The sequence below is a fragment of the Rhyacophila brunnea genome, unplaced genomic scaffold, assembly GCF_057557595.1.
Source record: "Rhyacophila brunnea isolate RB1 unplaced genomic scaffold, BYU_Rbru_1.0 scaffold_11, whole genome shotgun sequence".
NCBI lineage: Eukaryota > Metazoa > Arthropoda > Insecta > Trichoptera > Rhyacophilidae > Rhyacophila > Rhyacophila brunnea.
The window spans coordinates 244,667-266,018 of record NW_028232763.1 but is presented as its reverse complement, the minus strand read 5'-3'; the positions used below and the strand labels follow the sequence as shown (position 1 = coordinate 266,018).

Sequence of the window (21,352 nt, the reverse complement as noted above, 5' to 3'; positions counted from 1 at the left end):
AAACAAAATCGCCTCCTCGTCCTTATCTATGTTACCGATAATAAATTATCATTAAGAATAAAACTCATTTAGCACGCCACTACGGTTATTATTACTAGTCGCTTAATGGTAAAATTACTCTCCCAAAATTATACACATACATACATACAATAGGCTCGAGAAACGTGCGTGAGAAATGTCCACAGTTGCGATAATAATTAGTTATTACATTCATAAGTCTGCGACACACAGTAATGTCGCAACAATAAAATTGTCAGAAGGCACCTTTGCAACCATCAGAGAAGATTCGTAAGTTTACAGTTCACTCGCAATTTACAGGAATAGATGGGAAAATCTTCAGGATTCAATCGATTTTACAGTTCATCCGGAAGACTGATGAAAATATCTGAAGCTACACAACTATCATAACACGTTTACCCATTTTCAACATGATGAAGGTTTACAGATTACAATAGCGCCAACGGGAAATAAATCATCTGTAGAAATATAAAAATAGTGCATCTCTCGACACCGCAAACATCAAATTTAATTCAAATGCATAAACATTATCTATCATACCATGAGCGAATGTATTTTATTTTCATCCGATGCCCGGTTAACATGGCTATCGCCCTGGCCCTGGTAATTTGAAAGCCAATTGTATTTTAATTTTTGTATTCTGCGTTAATGAATTATAAAAAAATATCCTGATATCTTTTTCATTATTATTTCCATAAATGAAATTCTATTTAGGTTTGTCATCGATTTGTTATAATACATTTGAACTAATTCTGTAACTTGAACTGCATTACGTATGCATTTTATAGATCAAGCAATACATGATATGTATGCACACAGTGGATGTTCATCTTTCCTTGACTCGAGGACTACTCACTCCTCTATTAATATAAAATAAATAGGTAGTATTTAAAATTGATCAAAAAATGTATTTACTATTATAATAATATACAATGTTGGGAAATTGGGGGGGGAAAAAAAATCTACTACATAATAATTATGTGCGCATTTCAAAAGAATATTCAGGATATTCTCTCAGACTAGAAGCATTTTTCAAGAACACAGTATTATATGAACATTTTTTTGAAATTGATGTCAGTAATTTTCAGGAAATCAAATGTTTTGTCATGCGTCAGCTTGGCGCTGCGGCGTGATACGTGAGGCGACCTTAATGCGGTTCTGACATATTTTGGCAGATTTTGCTAACTGACACCATTTATTTTCGGTTAAAAATGTACTACAAGACGAGAGTATCTGTCTGATAACATTTTAAATACCAACTAAAACAACATTGCACACTTTTTGCCTGCGGTGCGAGCTTATCGGTCACGTGATGAAAGAGTAATGTCCTTCTAGAATTACAGTCACAAAAGAACATAGACCATAAGGTTTTACTAGCAATTGTCATTTATTTCTCTTTTTATTTTAGTACTAGATAGATGATTTAACCAGATGCATTGTAATGACTGTTATGCAGCACTCTCAGCTCTACTAGTAAGTGCCCAATGCCCGATCCCTTATGATGTTGAACATCATGCCAAGTTAGCAAACAGCAGAAAATGGGTGAAAGTGAAACATAATTTTCCGTCGATACATCCTCTGTCGATAATTATCCAACAGGCATTTGTAGACATAGATACGTGATTAGGTTAGGTTAAGTTAAAGATCTATTTATCGTCATCCTCAGGCATTGATAGATTTCAAGAATCTATGCAAGACTCATAGCCCGAGCAGAGGAGTGGTGAATTATGTGAGTATGTACTGAATAATCTAGTGTCCAAGTGAGTATGTAAATATAAAAATAATAATATGCTTCCAGTTAAAAACAGTGACACCCTGTTTTCTTTTGACCTTTCGAAGCATAATACAGTCCAATCGGAGGGTCACTAAGCTTGTAATTCTTTGTTGCATTTTGTTTTAGAAAACATATCATTAGAATCCGGTTAACTTTTTAAAATAACTGTCCTACATTAGTAAAAGTAACCGTCGAATTGATTGAAAGGTTCTTTAAGATTGCACATATAAAAAAATAATATAACTTTATATGCATCTATAGTACCAACCTATCCAAAGGATATTTGGAGACAATGTCTTTCGCTTCGTAAGAAACCATTTCTGTGACTTGACATATACCTACATATTATGCATTCGTCTTTATATTTGCATTACGAATAAAAAAACATTATTTTACCCATTCAAGGGTTAGGTTAGCTCATTTTCCCCAAAAATGGAATTGACTCAATTCCCAGACTTAGAAGATGAGATCCTGCGGGCTAGGCTCAAAATTACATTAAAAATTAAATTATTTTAACATACCTACAGCAAAATGTCATTTTTAACATGATAGCTCCGACGCACAACTATGGCTTGCGTATGCCTAAGTAAAATTATTATATTTATTTTTTCGCAACACGTAAAAAACTAAAATTTAATATCGACGATGTCTTGAGCCGAGGGTATTTTCTTAGTACGATCAGGGAGAGAATTCGAAATGTCCATGAAACTTCTCTTTTTGGCTTTTGAAGAATATTTGAGGAAATGCTTTAGCTCTCTCGACACGAACCGGCGGAACGCCGAAGCCGAGACGAAAAGCGTCACCGGAAAGTTCGACATCCACCCGTTCATGTCATAAGAACAGGGAGGGAACGCAACATTTGGTTCCCTTGGATGAGAAAAAATGTCACCCAGTCTGGGTAAAATGCTCTATGAGCGCAAGTAATCAATCATGTTTTTATGGTAAACTGAATGCGGACGTAACGGGTGACGATTTATTCACATGTACGTATCTGAAAAAAAACAAAACCGAGTCTATATTAAATTTAATAAATACCGCCTACAAATAATTTCTCTTATGAAACACTCACAACGACAGAAATGAAAAATCTTCCATAGACAAAATGAACTCCGCCACATCGAAACACACGTTCAACGGGCCGAGAATTTTGAGCACGGTCCGTGCCATGCGGCCACTCTCGGTTGGAGTCCGCCGTCCAAAGAAGAGTTTGCGCTGCGAAATCGGCTCCAATCGAGAGATCGAACGGCACAAAAATTTCACTCCGTGTAAAAGTTTAGCACGCACTTCACAACACTTCAAGGAGACCGTGAGATGGTCACGTCTGACAATGTCAACTGAATCCGTCCCCGCTCGTCTTTTATGAGTAAAATAAGGAATCACCCTCTGTGTGGACGGACTCCCGAGTTCACCCGCCTCGAACGCGGGAAAGACGTCGATCCACTCAGTCGGCCACCATTTTCACGTCTTTGTCCGACGTCTCCCATCGACGCAATCGAGGGCGAAAGAACGGCCTCCTCCGGTCGGGCCGTGAGGGGTGGACATGAAGAGACGACTCGTATCGCGGCAGGGGGACGGAGGTAGGTTCAGTCTCGAGCGTCAGCATTTGAGGGGGCGGCGCCCCACAGGCGGACGGTGCAGTCATCGGCGGCGCTAGCCAGGAGACCAGGGAACACAGGGTTCCAGCTCACGCAGTTCACTGTGCGGCTGTGCCCCGTCAAAGTCACTATCGGCTCCTCTTCTCGCATGTGCCAGATGTACACCTGTCCAAATTAAAATTTTACTAATTATAACCGCATAAAGCACTTAATACTCACAAATCGATAATGATCAGGATAGCTTCAGCCTACTTTTGTCGTTTAATTGAATTAAAATCTATATTATCCATATTATATTTGCAAAAGTAGGGAAGAGAGAGGAGAGACCTTATTGTCCTCGCTGCCGCTGGCGATAAAGTCATGGTTGGCACCCCCGAAGCAGCTGTGGATGGTGAAGTGTCCTTGCGAGAGGCCCCGGAAGCGGCGCACCAGAGAGCGCGCATTCACATCCCACAGGTGCACGCCCTGCGTGGCCACATTCAACAGCGCTAGGGTGCCCGCCGGGTTCAGCGTGAATGCCATCACCGGATGCTCCTCGTGGATCCTGAAAGATTTCCCGAATATTACATAAAATAACGCTACGATCACGATTTGCCTTCTTTGCGTCTGAAGTAGATCATTTTACTCGAGAAATGTGACACGCTTACATATCTATACCCGCAAAGCTGGAGTGCTGGGCGGCGTCGATTATTCATCAATTACTATCAAAAGAAATGCTACAAGACACTGAGGGAAGGTTAGACAATGGATCGATTCTGCAGTTGCAGGAATAATAAATCTTTAAGCAGAATTCTGTCATTTATATGACAAATCAGTTCAGAAAAAATCATTTCACATATTGTTACCATCACTATGTTTGTAAATTATCATTATCGACAATTTGGAGTAGATTTTGGATAATGTCCTAAAAGGTTCTGACCGTAAAAGCCATTCATACAATCTATTATAATGACACCATGGTGGAACAATAACAATAAATTTATGAAATTTGACAGTTCCCCTATATTGAATTCTTGTATTGTATATCGAAGATGTTGAATCTTCTTACAGATGGACCCTTCTGCGCTTCCTACATCGCAAATCAAAATGAATTGCACTTAATTTAAACAGTAGACCAGGCCTGCGATTTCCTAACTATCGACTCGTGTGCGCGACAATTGTGCGACATGACAAGTTAGTATCGCCCGTTTCATGACGTATACTATAATATCTATTCTGGTAGCCTCTCGCTAAGGACTCTTTTAACCCGCGAGTGATCAGTTGGCAACACCGCCAAAACCGAGAAAATCGATGTCTATGGTATGAGATGAAACGTCAAATGTGAAATGTTTAACGAAATCATTATTTTTGTTGGTTAATAACATATATTTTTATGTAGGTATTTATTCATTACAAACCATTATAAATCTTTAACATAATTGAACTCAAGATAACAGAGTATTCAGTAACATTGTGAATAATATTATAATTTGGCATCTTTATTGTTTATAAATTGGTATCTCGCAATTTCCGTGAGCGATACTCATTCATTTTGACGTTTTGATTTTCAATGTCACTGTCACATAGGAAACGAAATATCAAAATAATATAATATAAACATATAACAAAAATAAATACCAATGCTTTGGTGAAATATAAAATAATAATATGTTAATAATTATTCTCGCGAGTCCAATAGTAAAATTGTATCTTTTCGCAGCTTAGCGTTTCACTTTTGACAGCTCAAAACTAAACTACATATCGGCGTGAGGTCAATGCGCATGCCCACAGACTTCATGTCGTATGGTGACTCTGTTCACGAGTACCCCATGGTATGGGCAATAATGTCGACACGTATTATGACTAATTCAGGTAGTGATAAAGTTACAACATCGCATAATTCGACAAATACGTCAGATATTTGACACTTAGTTGACACTTAGTTCGACACTTAGCGAATAACTATGATTTCGTGCTTCAGAGGCCCAATTTTTTAACCACAGTATAAAAAGGACCAACTATTTCAAGAAATATTATTATTATTACTGATAATTTCTGCCTGCCGAGAATTATTATTATTTTATGAACACCTGCGAGATGAAGCCGATCAGAAAACAGGGCTGTCAAAATAATATTAAGCATTCATATTTTTTAAATGTTAATTTCATCATGGTTTTTAATCAAACCTGTGCAAGTACGTACTGATAACTTGGGTGGATTTTGTAGCAAACATACTATTGATATATATACGGGTATATTATTATTATAACCCAATTCAAATTGAACATAGGTTGATACTCAAATACTATTATAGTATGTTTATGATTTCGAGAAAATAATACGATGGTATAATTAATCCATATCAATTATTTGAAAACATTACATTCGCACTTTGCACAAAATTACAAACACATTCGAAGTTTGCCGCACACGTACAGACCACGTGATATTTGTTTACGCAAAATCGTCGCTTTTCAAAATGGCGAATTTGATTACCAGATTTTACTGCGATGAATCAGTATGTTCCTTTTTGTCTTTTTTTATTCGTAGGTTTGTTTACTATGTACACTGAGAAATTTCCATTTATAAACTCGGAAACGATTTTTACAGAAGAGTTTTGGAATATAATGCAACCAAAACTGGAAAAAATTCTATCATGGGTGTTGACTTCCTGAATTAGCTAACCCCAGGTCCATGCCACTACGTGAACCACAGTGGATATTAAGCCATTTCCACACTGGCAACAAGTTGCTGGCAACCTCATTAAATTTTACGATACTTACCATAATTGCTTAAGAAATTTTACAATAATTATCGTAAAATCTAACGAGGTTGCCAGCAAATTAACTTGTTGCCAGTGTGGACCCGGCATTAGATGCACAAAACTTAAATAATATATATTATAAATAAAAATTTAAAATTATAAATATATATTATGATTTATGTCTTCGACAGCCCTGATGAAATAAATGTGAAATATGAGTCAGCAAATTTATTAACACAAACAACTTTGACAAGACCTTTTTATATTAACTAGTAGACCAGATATTATGGACCACATGTTAAAAAATCATATTTTCAATTCTCAAGGCCAATTCTGTAGAACGTCCTAATTTATCCTTAAGGGTAAGCTCTACAGAACAGAATTGCCCTTGAGAATTGAAAATATGATTTTTTTATATGTGGTCCGGAATTGTTGGTCTACTAGCAATATACAAAGGTCGCCGACAATGCTTGTGTCAAATGTAAATGGTCTCTAAATTAAATTTAAATCATAAACACAGTCGACATGAAGACAGAATGGGGTGACCAAAAAATAATATCTTCTAATATAGGTAGGTACGTAAATGTTACTAAATTCAATTTGTTAATCAACTGTTTGGGAGAAAGTATTGCAACCAATATGATGGTGACATTTTCAATTATGTGGTTGCCACAATATAAACTTAATAATATATTAATAACTTTTTAACCTGAAATTGTCCGAGAACATACGAAGGATGTTGAAATGCATATCTACCTACATTTTTATTTCATGTGCTATCCAAAAAACATTAATAATGAATAGTGTTTATTTGTAATGTTTAGGACCTACGTATTAAAAATAATAGGTATTGTTTAATTCTAATGCATATTTTTTAAAACGTAGAATTTAGTGTCTGCCTATTATAAAAAGAAAGTGACTTTTTATTGACTGCGCAACTTCACTTTTATACTAGTGAAACAAGTGGTAGGTAGAACCATTATTGCATGTAAAGGCAATGGGCGAAATAATTTATATCATGAGTGCCTAAAAATAATTATTAACATACAGTCACTAGATACATTATTTTTTTATTAGACCATCTGACTGGCGGGCGACGCCAGGGCTGTCGACGCAATTAATTATATTGTACTTTTTAAATTTTATTTATAATATATTTTATTCAAGTTTTGTGCATCTAATGCCGGGTCCACACTGGCAACATGTCGCGCGACAACCTCGATAAATTTTACGATAATTATCATAATGGCTTAAGAAATTTTACGATAATTATCATACTTATCGTAAAATTTAACGAGGTTGCCGGCGACATGTTGCCAATGTGGACCCTGCATAATATCCACTGTGGTTCACGTAGTGGAATGGACCTGTTGTTTCTGGGGTCAACTAATTCAAGAAGTAAACACCCATGATAGAATTTTTCTAGTTTTAGTTGCATTATATTCCAAAACTCATTTTGGATTTTATAAATGGAAATTTCTTGGTGTACATAGTAAACAAACCTACGAATAAAAAAAGACAGGAAGGAACATACCGATTCATCGCCATAAAAACTGGCAACCAAATTCGCCATTTTGGAAAGCGATGACTTTGCGAAAACAAATATCGTGTGGTCTGCACGTGTGCGGTAAACTTAAATAGGTAATTTTGTGTATTTTATGTTTGTGTATCATGCATTGTTGGCCATATTTTCCGGTCTTTCTTGATTGCCGTGACACAATATGTTCCTTCCAGTCTTTTTTATTCATAGAAAAAAACAGTATGTTGTATTAGTTATATAACGTATTATGAATCTGTAATAAAATAATACACAATTAAAATATTTTCAAATTGAAAAAAACACATTTTCATAGCTTTGAGCCGTGCTCACTCATGAATGTCGAATATTCTTCATATAGGTAAGTATATACAAATTTTGATGTTATCTTGAAAATTAAACAGGTATCTGACCTTTTCACTATATTATACATGTACCTACATGCAAATGTATTGTTTTCAAATAATTGATATGGATTATATATCATCGTATTATTTTCTCGAAATCATAAACATACTATAATAGTATTTGAGTATCAACCTAAGCTCAATTTGAATTAGGTAATAATAATACTATGATGAAATTAACATTTTAAAAATATTAATGGATATAATATTTTGACAAGATTATATTTCAATCTCCTCCTCTTGAGCCCCCTCTTAAAGAAGCTACTTACATCAATTATTTACCTTATATATTATATAGGTACCTAATATTGATATTACAATGGTAAATAAGAGAATGTAAACAGAACTCCTCCTGATGTATTTTACAAACCTAATATTAACAAAATATGTATTTACCAATATTACAAAATAACAATAAATACTTAAATAGGAATTTAAATATAATAATTACAAGATAAAAAGAACTTTTTTAATTTAAATTTTTTTAAATTTTCTGTTGAATCATATAAACTTGACTTCACTAGCTTAAACGATCAAAAAAAATTGTACTTGATAGAAATACTGAATAATGAAATGTCATTTCATCATATTGATTTCCATAGTAAAGCATGTAGGTATATATTATTTAATAATTTAGTAATTTTATAATTTAACATTTCGAAAATCTACAGGAAGATACTATTCTTCGTAGATTGTTCCAACAGTAGTAAGATGGAACGGCGGGTAATTATTGTTTAATAAACTCTATTACCAGGTTTATTTTATCTCAGCCAGGTTTACTGGACGGCGCGTGCTTTCCTCTTATATCGGTTTTCGCAAAACTCACTACCAGACGGACCACCGAATAAACCCTACCGTAGCTTACACTATCAAATAACGTCGGTTACGTTGTTTTGCTTTACTTTATAATGCGATAACAAGTTAAAACGCTAAAAGGCACAGACCCTAAAAAAATGTCACGCGAATGAGATCGCGCTGTAATATTTTTGTCACTTATGCGCTAGGTGATATTGAACAGTTCTCAGCTTAAAACACAATTTACCAAAAAGTGTCGCTTACGTTGTTTTGCCGATAACAGTCGATATTTAAAAGCCAAAAAACAATAAATAACAGAGCCCTGTGATGTTACGTTACGACATTCAATCTGTTTTCAATATGTCAAAATGCTGTGCTGACGCTGCATTTCATTAAAAATATACATTGTTCATAATACAAAGTGAGTGAGTATGATTGTGTGTGAATGTGTGTGAATGTGACTGAGTTGACTCAGAGTGAGGAGAGTGAGAGTGACACTGACAGGTTGCAATCGCTGAGGTCCTCAAAGTCATAAGAGCGCACGCGGTGGTGGGTGTCGGCTGCCAGCACGCTCCGCCCATCTGCCCGGCATGCTAACGCATTCACACGCACGCCTTCCCAGCTGTACAGTATCGTGCCCTGTCAAATACGCACAGACATTAGCCCATATATATATAACACATCTCCTGTGCATGTATTTCTAAGGTTGCGGATGATCAAATTCCAAGATAATAAATATAGCCTCCATTTCGTTTAGTGCTAACACTGCGACTCATTTTCTCAACACCTCATTTTCTGAGAAATGCAGAAAAACAAAACCGTTATTTATTGATAAATTTTGCATAAGCCTGAATGGTTTAAAGCACGGGTTCCCGCCCACGGATCGCAGCATACAGAGGCTGTCATAAAGTGTTTTACAAAAGGTCGCCGACCAAATAGTAAACCGAAAAAATCTATTGACTGATGAAAAATTCATTTTTAATTCGACAGATTGTCAATTGTCTTCTGATGGAATATATTTATTTTGCGTACAATTTATAGGAATGTGTAGCTATATGACGTCCGGAAAATCTCAAAAGGTGAGTTACCCATAGAAAGAAAAGATAAAAAATAGTCTTCAATAGGTACTCTAGAAATGGTGTGATAGACAACTGACAGTAAACAGTCTAAAAGTCTAAAGTGAACAAAAATGTGATGATCGATAATCCACATAAAAAAAACATTAACGTGAAAATGGAAACAGAATGTGAACTACACTACTGACAATTGAACAGATGTCGCATAACAGGGAGTATTGACGAGAAAGAAAGAGAGAAAACCTCGAGGTTGCACTGATAGAACTGGCCGCGCATGCCGCCCGCCACGAATTTGTTGCCGTCCTTGTGCCACGCCACGGCTGTGAGGCTGTCTTCCGGGGAGTGAGACACTTTCACCACCAGCTCTTCCGTCTGAAACATTCCACGATTATTACACACAATCCATCTGCATTATTCTTTCCAACTATCAAGACAGAGACGAAAGATATGTCACCTCCATATTCCATATCCACAGTTCATGGCAGTCTTCAGGACCAGCCACAATTAGGTAATTAGAATTGGGGCTCCAAGCCAGATATGACACTCCAAACGAATGGCCTTCCAAAGTTTTTCTGAAACGACAAAGAACAGGTTGATTAGGCGATAGGCGATTACGATACGATTGACACATTTTAATTTTCCCTCAATCATAGAGATGACAACTCGCTCCCAAATGGATGACGGTCAAACCGTAGAGGAGATGATAAGACTCCTAATAGAAATCGGTCTTGGAACCTTTCTGGGTGAATACATACTGGGTGAACTCATACACAAGAAAAACAAATTTAATGTATTTCATTTTATTCCTACCTCCATGAATTCCTTTAACGTAAAAAAATTGATTATCAGATTTAATTATGTTTAGATTAAATCACCTGTTTCATTAATTATTAGAAAAATGCGCCAATGAAATTGAATCTGAATTGAAGTGAAATATTGTAAACAAATGATTTAAATTTTTTGATTATTCAGATTTATTTTTATTTTGACTACCTCCGTCCTCGATCAGTCCAGATAACCAGATAATTGAGGATCTACTGTATATGGATATTTGAAATTAACACAATTATTGAAAGCCAAGGTAATATTTCAAAGGCATGCACATCATCAATTTGGGTAACACAACAGAATAATAAAAGAGTGGGAGAAAAACCTGTGGGAGAGGCGGAGGGCGCGGGGATCGACATCCCAGATCATTACAGTGGTATCCTTGGACCCGGTGGCCAGCTTGAGGCCGTCCGGGGAGAACTTGCAAAACCACACCTCGTCGCAGTGGTCATTCAGGATCTGCACAGACACACCTCATTAATCATTGTAAAAGGCGAGTCATGTGTATTTCAATTTTAATACAATCATGGAAATACTATAAAAATCGAAAGATGGTTTACCTGCACGGGGTGTGCGGGGAAGTGTCCCCGCGGGCAGCAGTGGTCTTGCAGCAGCGAGGCGTGAAAGGAGAGGGAGAGAGCCGGCGAGGGGGAGAGGGAGGGGTCGGGAGCAGGAGCAGTGTGGTAGCGGCAGCGCTGCGCCTGCAGGGCCAGCGCCTGCCCCAGGAGGGCGAGCAGCCGGGCAGGGGGCAGCATGACCCGTGCAGGTAGGTGGCTCTGCACGCGCTCCAGCACGCGCCCTCGGGACGCTGCGCCTGCTCCGCTCCTGCAATCATCCAAAAAAAAAATCCTCCTTTATTTCATCGCCCATGACCGGAAAAAAGAATGTTCGTTTAAGGGCCCACATGTGCCTCGTAGGGTATTTTCAGAAAATCTATTTATATAATTTTGAAGTAATTATAATGTTTGAGACTTTCACGGTTGTTTTTTATCGTAATAGATTTTTGGGTTTTCACCGTGTGTACTTTTTCCTTTTTTCCTTGACATTTCGGGCTCGTTGGGAGACATATCTCTTGATAATGGCCTCTGCAACGAGCCCGAAACGTCGAGGAAAGAAGTACACACGGTGGAAACCCAAAAATCTATTATGCTAATTTTGAAGCCCTATTATTTCTTTATTCAATGACTGCATAAAGTATTTTTATTCTTCTAAATCTAATGTTTTAGATTTTAGAGACTTAGAGACGACATTTACATCGTAATCCAGTGTGGCAAACATGTGATTTTTTTTCCCCAATCGAGTGCGTGGAAATAAAGTCGCGTGTGTCGAATCGGAAACCTATTGTGAAACAATCAAAATCACTCGTAAACAAATGGAAATTTCTCAAATTCAGACATTTGTATTCAAAAAAAGAACGATGAGGGGATGGATTTTTTTTTTTTGAAGCTATCGGACATGACAAATAAGTACACAATCGCTCGCCAAAATGGAAAAAGCCTGTACGGCTACTCATTATACCTCGAACTCCGGATACCGTCTCCTTAAACGGCCCTGAAAATTTTTCTCGAGTAATTTATCATGATAACCAAATTACTAAAATCCTTTGTCAATTCTCGACAGAAGAACATTAGACATATTAGAAATGACACATTGAACGATAGAAAATAAGATATCAGCGAAGGTTGAAACCGGGTCGGGTATTACACAGTATGAAAATTACTAAAATGTGAGATAAAAACTCTACACTTGCAATCGATAAAGAAAACATTCCAAAGTATATCTGTCAAGACTACAAGTTTCAATTTAGTAAACGCATATATGCGAAAAGTAGAGATATACAAATAATATATCGTGCATTTTGACAGCAGTAGATTCTTTGAATTATGGATCATTTCGAAAAAAATAACAAATAGATTCATCAAAATCAGACCGCCGCGATGCAAATTTCGTAGACAACAAAAAACAAACCGCTCACAGGGAAGGAAGTCAAAAAGCAAACAAAAGTACAAACCATTCAGTTCGCTGGTAGAGGTCTCGGTTATCGGAGCACATCATGTAGGAGGAAAGCTGGTGCACACGAGGGGTAAGATGCTGCAGTGGGGTGAGCTCATTGCGCAGCACGTGCAACGCGTCGAGGGCACGCCCCGCCTCCAGGTACTCCAAGTACTTCTGCTCCAACAGCAGGAATTTCATTTCCTGAAACCGACAATCCATATTGCATACAGGTCAATCGACCTTTTCTTGACGCTTTCTCCTTACAATTAACAGACTGCACACTCACACTTCTCCACCACATACCACATAATGATGAAGAATTGCATTTATCGCCACAAATGTTGAGGAAGATACCGCAGGGTAGTCGAAGAACACAGGGAATGAGGAAATGTTATATTCAAGAAAAACTCATTGTTACTATGTAAATGGGTAAATAAATATAATTTCTAATAAATTAATAAATAAATCTAAATATATTAGATGTTATCACAATCACTATGAAAGAGATTGCATTGTTTTTTGCTTCACAATAAGATAGTCTTTTTAATTGGAGATGTTGAAAATATTTTATTTCCGGTAACATTAGATGTAACACGAAATTTAGACAGAAATGGCAATACAGTAGTTTGTAAGAGAGAGAGAGACTCACGACAAGACTGTCGGCGTCGACATCGGCGTGGAGCAGGTCGTGCAGCTGTCGAAGGTCATGGTCGGCTTTGGTCCAGTCGCCCTGCAACACGTGGTGGCGGAAGGTGGCCGCCGCCGGATGCTCCAGATGGCAGCCCGACTCCTCCATCAGAAGAGACGCGCTCCTTCTGCAAAGTACACCTCTCCTATTATGGACATCCGTGTGAACACATATACGCAGTGAAAAAAATGCACATTCGACCGAGCCCCAGCATTCAAACCCGCAATCGGCAGAACGGAAGGCGAGCTTTCCAGACTCGCTTCCCTGCGGGCTGCATGACCGACAATATGTAAATGTCTCTCTTTAGCGCCTACGTACATAGGTTACTTTTTAATTCTAAATCTCAATTTATCAAAATTATACACACTGTCGACAGTAGATAAAATCTCGACTGAAAATGATACACCTGGATAAAAAAAATTATAATTTCGAGATAGACAAAACCCCAACATGTTTTGTATATATATATTCATTCATTCTTTCGCTCTGGATCCGATCTGAATCAGTCGCTTCAACAAAACGCTGATAGAACCGAGACAGTAGAATTCTCTAGCACGAGTTTGACTTGCGGTTGAGCATTACTACTCATATCTATTTTAATGCATGTGTCTTTTTTATGTAATATTTTCTACAGAAGGGGGCCAACGATGCCGCCCGCGCGGTTATCCTGCTAAAATTGAGTTTGTTATAGCACGCAAACAATAACAATACTTACCTAAACATTGTATTATAAAATAAGTGCAAAATTACCAACTACGATTATTACAGTGAGTGACAAATAATTAAAGTGCAAACAACCCAATGTCTCGTGGCCCAGGTTAAAACCGTTATATGTGTGTATGGGGATGTATATAGTGTAATTATTACATATCCGATTTATATAAATGTACCCCTAATGTATTATATTAATAATAATAAACCTAACTCTGTGCAGAGGTATCGGGTGGTGGTCCTGAATATATTATTTACTAGAAACATGTCAAAGATGTTTGTAAATAGCTACTGCCTGAGGCCCTCTGTTTTAAATGTTTCACCGTCACATATTTGATTTACATTATAAACAAACTTTTCTCTTACATACAGTTTCATAATTTTTTTGTATTTTCTCAGAATGCTCGAATCCACCCAGAGCGCGAGGCCTGATTGGACACGAACACAGGTGCAACATCAAAATACAAGAAAGTATTTCAAGTAAGTATACTTCAAAGTAAACATTACAATATTTCAGATGAAGATGAGATTAAATACTGGTTTAATATATCGACAGGAAAAGGTGAAAGGGCAACTGAGATAATGATGAAAAATAAACATCAATATGTACCCACCTTCACCCATGTGAATGCACAGTGCGCAGCACACGGCACACAGCAAACGAGCACCAGACAGTGTTTGTTGTGCATCAAACAAATAGACGAGATGCGATATCTGATCGATTGAAAGTATTGCCACAAGCAAAGCCCATAATGACAATCTCTCAATGAAGAGGGGGCAGGACAAAGACGAAAACCCTACTGAAAACACTGTTTCATCTGTGAGCATCTTTTCGAAGTTCAGACTTATGCATATTACCGATACTTATGTAATTTTTATTTCTTTTTTAATCACAAAAGAAATTTTAAGCCAATTGGTAATAACAAAAACTTGCCATGCTCAATATTATTAAAATCTCTTATGTGCTAATAGAGATAAATGGAATTATTTATTGAAAATTTACTAATTCCAACTAATTTTATCATATTTTCCTAAACATACGGTTTTGCTCATACAGCGGGTTTGTCTTCCAATGTTTTTATAAGATGGCCATAAACCGTAAGTGCCTTTAATGGCCTTAGACAAACTGCACAGTCAATTTGACACGTGAATACAGCGTGTGTCTCAACCCTGGCTGTGGACATTCCAGGTGTGCTTGTATGATGCGTAAGTAGGCCTTGAAAGATTCTCCACTTTGCGAGCAGACCACATCGCAATATGTGTGCCTTCCCCGGAGGAGTTTCAGCCATGCACCGGAGGCTGTTGCGTGGATTAACGCCTTGTCAGTTCCACTGTGACTTGTTATGACTAGTTCTGTATTGTTGTTTACGATTTTGTTGTGATTTTATTTTTGTGGTTTTGTTTTCTAATATTTTTTTTATCACCATATGATTATAATTATAATATATTATATAGGTATGCAACATCCAGCGTAGAGCTTCATAAGCCTTCTTGCAGGTTTCCTATTAATAAGGATGTCCGACAAGGCAACATGAACTCCTGCAAGTTATTCACCGCTACTCTGGAAGATCTATTCGGGCGACTTGACTGGGAGAACAATGGAATCGCCATTACAGGCGAATACCTCAGTCAATTGTCTTTACGAATAACCCAGGAGTGAGAAGAACTTCAGAACAGGATGCAGGAGCTTACAATTAATGATAGTTGGAAAGCATGCTTAAATGTGCCGACAACAAATGTAATAATAAACTGCTTTGCTGAACCAAAGAGATCCTCATCAATGGCACTCAAATCGAGTGAGTCAACAACTGCGTATATCTTGAAAACAAATGTCAATTGACAGTGTATATGATGAGATTACTCGCCTAGTCAAACTGGCATGCAGTGCATTTGGGTGCTTGAAAAGTATCTTAAAAAGTGACTTCCTAGTGTGTCTTAAGCATAAAATGTTCAACTGATGTGTGCTACAGTGCTCAAGTATGTGTGTGAAACATGGACTCCTAATGTAAGAGAAATCCACAAATTACGAGTGGCGCAATGTGGCATCGAAAGGTGCATGTCGGACATGACGCGTAAAGACCACAAAAGAAAACAATAGATAAGGAAGCAGACAAGAGTACGAAATGTGATAGAGGTCATTAAACAGATGAAATAGTAATGAACCGGCATGTCATTCGGTGAGTTTACGGCCGCCGGATAAATGCTGTCATACAACGGTTACCCGAGGGGCACTGAATGACCACAGGGACACCATAAAACCCGCTGGATAGACAAATTCAGCGGATGTACGTGGCAGCGAAGAACCAGGGAAGGGTATATATAAAATTTGAAACTATGAAAACTTTTTGAATACTGATCAATCAGATCAACATGTCATTTTCAATAGCCGAAGCAACCCTTGAAACCCTTTAGAAAACTTTCACATCTCCATCATCGTGTCGATACATTCCAAAAAATAATATGAAGCGTGCCCGTGAATGTAGGTATATCCAATTGGAGAAAGATTTCAGGAATGCACGACACAACTTATGTAGGTATTATGGTGACCTTGCAAGGTATAGTTTAGTTAGCGAGTATAGTTTTCAGAATATAATTTAGTGGTATACTTGGCAGTTGAGACTTTCACGGTTATCTGTTATCTTAATTTCCTGCTTTCCTCGACGAAGAAGTACACGCGGTGAAAACCCAAAATTCTATAAATACGATAATTTGGCATTACCTAAGTACAATTTTACATAATAATGCACACTTTCATGGCACTTGAGTATATGTGCCAATATTATTTTTTTAGACTACGTTTCACAACAATAGACTTGAATTAGCGAACTGTGATTAAACTAGTAAGTAGGTACTACAAAACAGAGAACGAAAAGAAGATGAGGAAAATGTGATGAAAAGAAGGAAATTGATACAAACTCGAGTCCGACAGATTTGAGGTGCTGGCCGATGAGGCGGACGATTTCCTGATTGGTCTGGTCGAGCTGCAGGCGCGGGGGCAGCTCGCCGTTGGCGTCGACGCAGGCGGGGGCGGGGACGGAGCCGGGGGCGCCGTTCGCGTCGGCGGTCGCCGCCCCGTTCACCTGCACGCCGTTGGCGTTCACGGCGCCCTGCTGGTGCATCTCTCGGTGCGGCGAGAGCCTGCGACACCTCTTGCGCGGCGGCTGGTGCCCGGCGCCGTCGTCCCCCGACGAATCAGTGGAGGCCAGGCTTAATTCGGACGGATTCCGCGGCGATCGTTCGGGGCACTCTCCGACGCAACGGAAAGCCTACCGCGAGAGGAGTCCCGCCGACGCGACGGCGCCGATGACGGCCATGGTTCTCGGTGCTCTTCCCGTGCTGCGCTCGGACGGCCGAGAGACGTCGGATGAATCGGGAAAAGGCGAAAGTGTCAGAGATTCATTTCTTTGTTTGCAAAATTACGAATCCATTTCCGCCAGAATTGGTTTCCTCATATTGTTTCGCGTCAGCTTTGACGGATATGCTTTGACGTTTCCTCCGTATCGTCTCGATTTTCTATTAATGCAGTCTTAAAAATAAAACACTGAGCTGGCACTATACACAAAAGTCAGCTGAAACTGAAATAAACAGCTGTGCGCACTGCGATGACTCCCTTTTGACCTCGATCGACTCTTTGTCTGCACTCTGCATCTATAAAGAGTAAAGACACGGTATTATTATTTTGTCTATGTACTTAACGAGAGCCAGCGACTGAACGTCGTCGTTTTCCATTCTCAAAATGGCCGTCAATTTATTAAAAACAAAAGCAATTTCAAATCCAATGACGATGATAAAAAATAAATTTGTGAAAAATCAAAAAGATAAAGTCTCCAAAAACTCATATTTAGCAAACGTTATAAAAAAAATACGTACGTCAGACGGTTGGCATATTATTAATAAAGTTAGGTAGGTATACCTACCTTAATGAAATTATCACTATTTTCATATTCATATAATTTATGAAAAACATAGTTTCTTATTATAGTTTATTGGGTTTATATAATTAGTTAGGTAGGAAGGTATCTTATTATTTTATTATTATACATATTATTTCAAATAAATGGTAGACAAAAATAGTATACGAATTTTGATTATAATCAGGAGGTTTTAATAAAAAAAAAAAAAAAAATCAGAAGGATAGTTGTTGGATAGTTACCTATGTTATGAGATTTTTAGGAAACGCATAAATAAAGCATGATTGAATTGGTAAACTCCACAAATATTAACATCGCTCAGTTGGCATTCCGATTTTCTGACACAGGCAATGGCTGGCATTTTTTTATCTCCATTGTGATTACTTATTTTATTATTAATATTTGAGCTGTGTTCCAGCTAACCAAACCAAACTCAATCGAACAAATCAAACCGGACGGTCGGATGTTGGATCTCGGATCATTTGGCAGAAATTTTGCAGGAACGCGATTGACTACTAATTAGTGATGCCAATACTAATTAATTCAATTACTTATTTGTCTCAAAAACAGCAACACATTTATTGAAATATGAACTTGTTATGAAATTCTAACCTTCTATAGCTCGTCGTCCACAATAGGTTACACAAATTTAATTGTTGTATTTATTTATTATATATGTATAACATATAAATTACATAATATGATTCGTGACTTACACATTTAGTTACAAGTTATAAAATTTAATGACAACGGTTTTTAAAAATTACTTTTCCCAAAGAATCCGTTACAAGATATCACAGATAAGACAAAGATAAAACAAAGTCGGGTTAGTTACACCATATGTATAACTCAAGAACAGCTGGACCGATTTTTATGATCTTTGATTTGTTGGATTTGTCTCCGCCCCGAATAGCAGAACAATCGGATAAATCACGGTAAAAATAAATTATAAACAAACAGACAAAAGAAAGAATGATAGTCGAAATGTCTAACTGTCAATGGTGTAGTATGCCCAACATTTCGTGCTTCATGTCAACAGCTCAATTTGCTTGAAAACGATACTCATTGCGATATGACAATCGCTGAAACAATTGTTTCTGCATCTCCAAGTCAGATACGCACAGTATTTGCTATCACTATTTCGACATGCTTCCCATCGAATCCACCTGAACTGTGGAACAAGTACAAGTATGACATGTCAGAAGACATTTTACATCGAATTCGTGAAAGTTCAGGGAATCCCATGTGCGGCAGTTTGTTAGTCAATTTAGGAATGCCAACGCCACATCGTAGAATGAACGACGCTTTCAATCGAGAATTGGAACGTGAACGTGAATATGATCGAGATGCATTGAACCAATCAGTTCTAACGAATGTACCACTGTTGAACCCCCAACAGAAAGAAGTGTACGATACGTTAATGAAGGCAATTGATGATGGAAATGGTGGCTTATTTTTCCTTGACGCGCCCGGTGGAACTGGGAAGACATTTCTCATGTCATTGATTTTGGCTACTGTTCGTGCGAGATTCGAAAATGCTGTAGCAGTTCCTTCTTCTAGGATAGCGGCCACGTTGCTAAAAGGATTCCGAACGACTCATTCAACGTTGAAATTGCCCTTAAACCTTCAAACGACTGAAAAACTGACATGCAACATTGCGAAACATTCAGCAAGAGAAATGGATGTCAGCCACTTGCTCAACCTATTAGGACCATACTCTGACTCATGCACAAATTGAAAAACAATATGTGAACTTACCAGACCCAGGATTCGAACCTGGGACCCTCGACACTATAGACCGGTTCTTAATCCACGCGGTCATCGTGGGTGTACAGTTCAATGTAATTAAAATACTTTTCATTTTGATTTAATTTTTGCACATTTATTGAACTTATTCATTTTAAGTAAGTATTCATTTTAACTTAATAAAAAACTAAATTTAATTCAGCTAATAAGTTAACACAATATTATTGATTCTGAGGCGGTACGAAGTTCGCCGAATCAGCTAGTAATTAATAAAATTAAAATAAATTGTTGGTCTGACATGATAATAAATGATGATATTAAATCGAACTCTTTGCATAGAAAATATGACTGGAATTATGGGATAAAAAGACCAAAAAGCAGTTTCTTGTTCGCATTTATGGTTACTTATGAATAATAGGTAGGTATTGATTTCTCAGCTATATTAATATTAGATTATTATACCTCTTTCAACTGAACTCAATGCCCTCCGCCGACGCAGCAACTGAAATCCCGCAAACTGGATGGTGATGGAACTCATGAACTGGCATATGACTGGTGCTTCGCACACAGCGCTACTGGAACTCTAATCTCATAACCTCAAACTGGGCCATCAGCTGTTTTGTACACGATTCCGGTGTTGCAAATCGTACCAAAAATATGACAACACGCATGCTGACGCAATTACTAGGATACATCACTATCTTTAGTTTATTATCCTGTCCATCGAATATTTAATAAATAATGTCTTTGAGCGGGTCAAGTGATGACGAGGCTTTGGTTCTATACCAATATTACAGATACAGGAGATACAATAAAAGAAGATTTTGGATACATCCTTACACAGACAAAAATATAAACTGCTGACTATTCGTTGCTGCACATGAACTACGAGAAATGGATTCCAAAATTCCTAATTCATTCCGTAATATCTCTACGGGGGTAATCTGTAATTATACAGGCAGGGGTGTTTTCGACTTCTGCCACAAAATTGAAATTAAAAATGTGTTCACTTTTATCATCTCAATTTTTCTTTATCCTAAAATATTAAGTATAATGTTTATAGGTAGGTAACACGTCACATCACACATAAAATGACAGATACGAAATATAATAAATGACTATCATTGTTAGGTTAGTTCCTGTTTAGACAGTTACCTATCACCTTGACAGATCGTCAAAAGTGGTTTGACGTGTCAGACCAAACCACTTCTGACAATCAGAGAATGGTTTGATGCTTGCGGTAACAGTTAATCAAAAGTCAAATAATCTTCAACTATTTCCGGTTCACTTACTACGCATGCGTATTGCGTCATTTGTCAAACAGATAGCTGAACGCTCTATGCATAGATAAGATACTGCTCTATGCGTAAACGTCATGCCTGTGCTCCATTGGCACGCAAGTCAGACGGTACAAGTCTTCGGTCTTTTTTTCGCGTGGAGCACCCCAGACTGCTGACTTTTAAATTAATCTGCAGACCAGGCTCGTTGGATTACAAGCCCATCTATGAGAAATACTGCCAGATTTGAA

At 37.7% G+C, this 21,352-nt stretch overlaps 1 protein-coding gene across 1 annotated transcript; it reads right to left on the bottom strand.

Moving 5' to 3' along the window:
- Window positions 1-1,082: 1,082 nt before the first annotated feature.
- Window positions 1,083-17,912, bottom strand: LOC147078255 (WD repeat-containing protein 26). Its single transcript, XM_085957826.1, has 10 exons — window positions 17,084-17,912; window positions 13,418-13,583; window positions 12,785-12,969; window positions 11,334-11,598; window positions 11,099-11,232; window positions 10,400-10,517; window positions 10,189-10,317; window positions 9,372-9,508; window positions 3,715-3,931; window positions 1,083-3,552 (listed from the first exon to the last, which is right to left on the bottom strand). The coding sequence occupies exons 1-10, from the start codon at window positions 17,284-17,286 to the stop codon at window positions 3,376-3,378; spliced, it is 1,731 nt and encodes a 576-aa protein (XP_085813952.1). The 5' UTR covers window positions 17,287-17,912; the 3' UTR covers window positions 1,083-3,375.
- Between the last annotated feature and the right edge of the window lie 3,440 nt (window positions 17,913-21,352).

What these genes read in the sequence shown, in the direction of transcription:
- LOC147078255 (XM_085957826.1), bottom strand. Translation starts at nt 17,286, where the DNA reads ATGCACCAGCAGGGCGCCGTGAACGCCAACGGCGTGCAGGTGAACGGG. An exon ending in TCGACGCCGACAGTCTTGTC is followed by an intron (nt 12,970 to 13,417) that starts GTGAGTCTCTCT and finishes TGTCGGTTTCAG; the next exon opens with GAAATGAAATTCCTGCTGTT. An exon ending in GCCCTCCGCCTCTCCCACAG is followed by an intron (nt 10,518 to 11,098) that starts GTTTTTCTCCCA and finishes TTGTCGTTTCAG; the next exon opens with AAAAACTTTGGAAGGCCATT.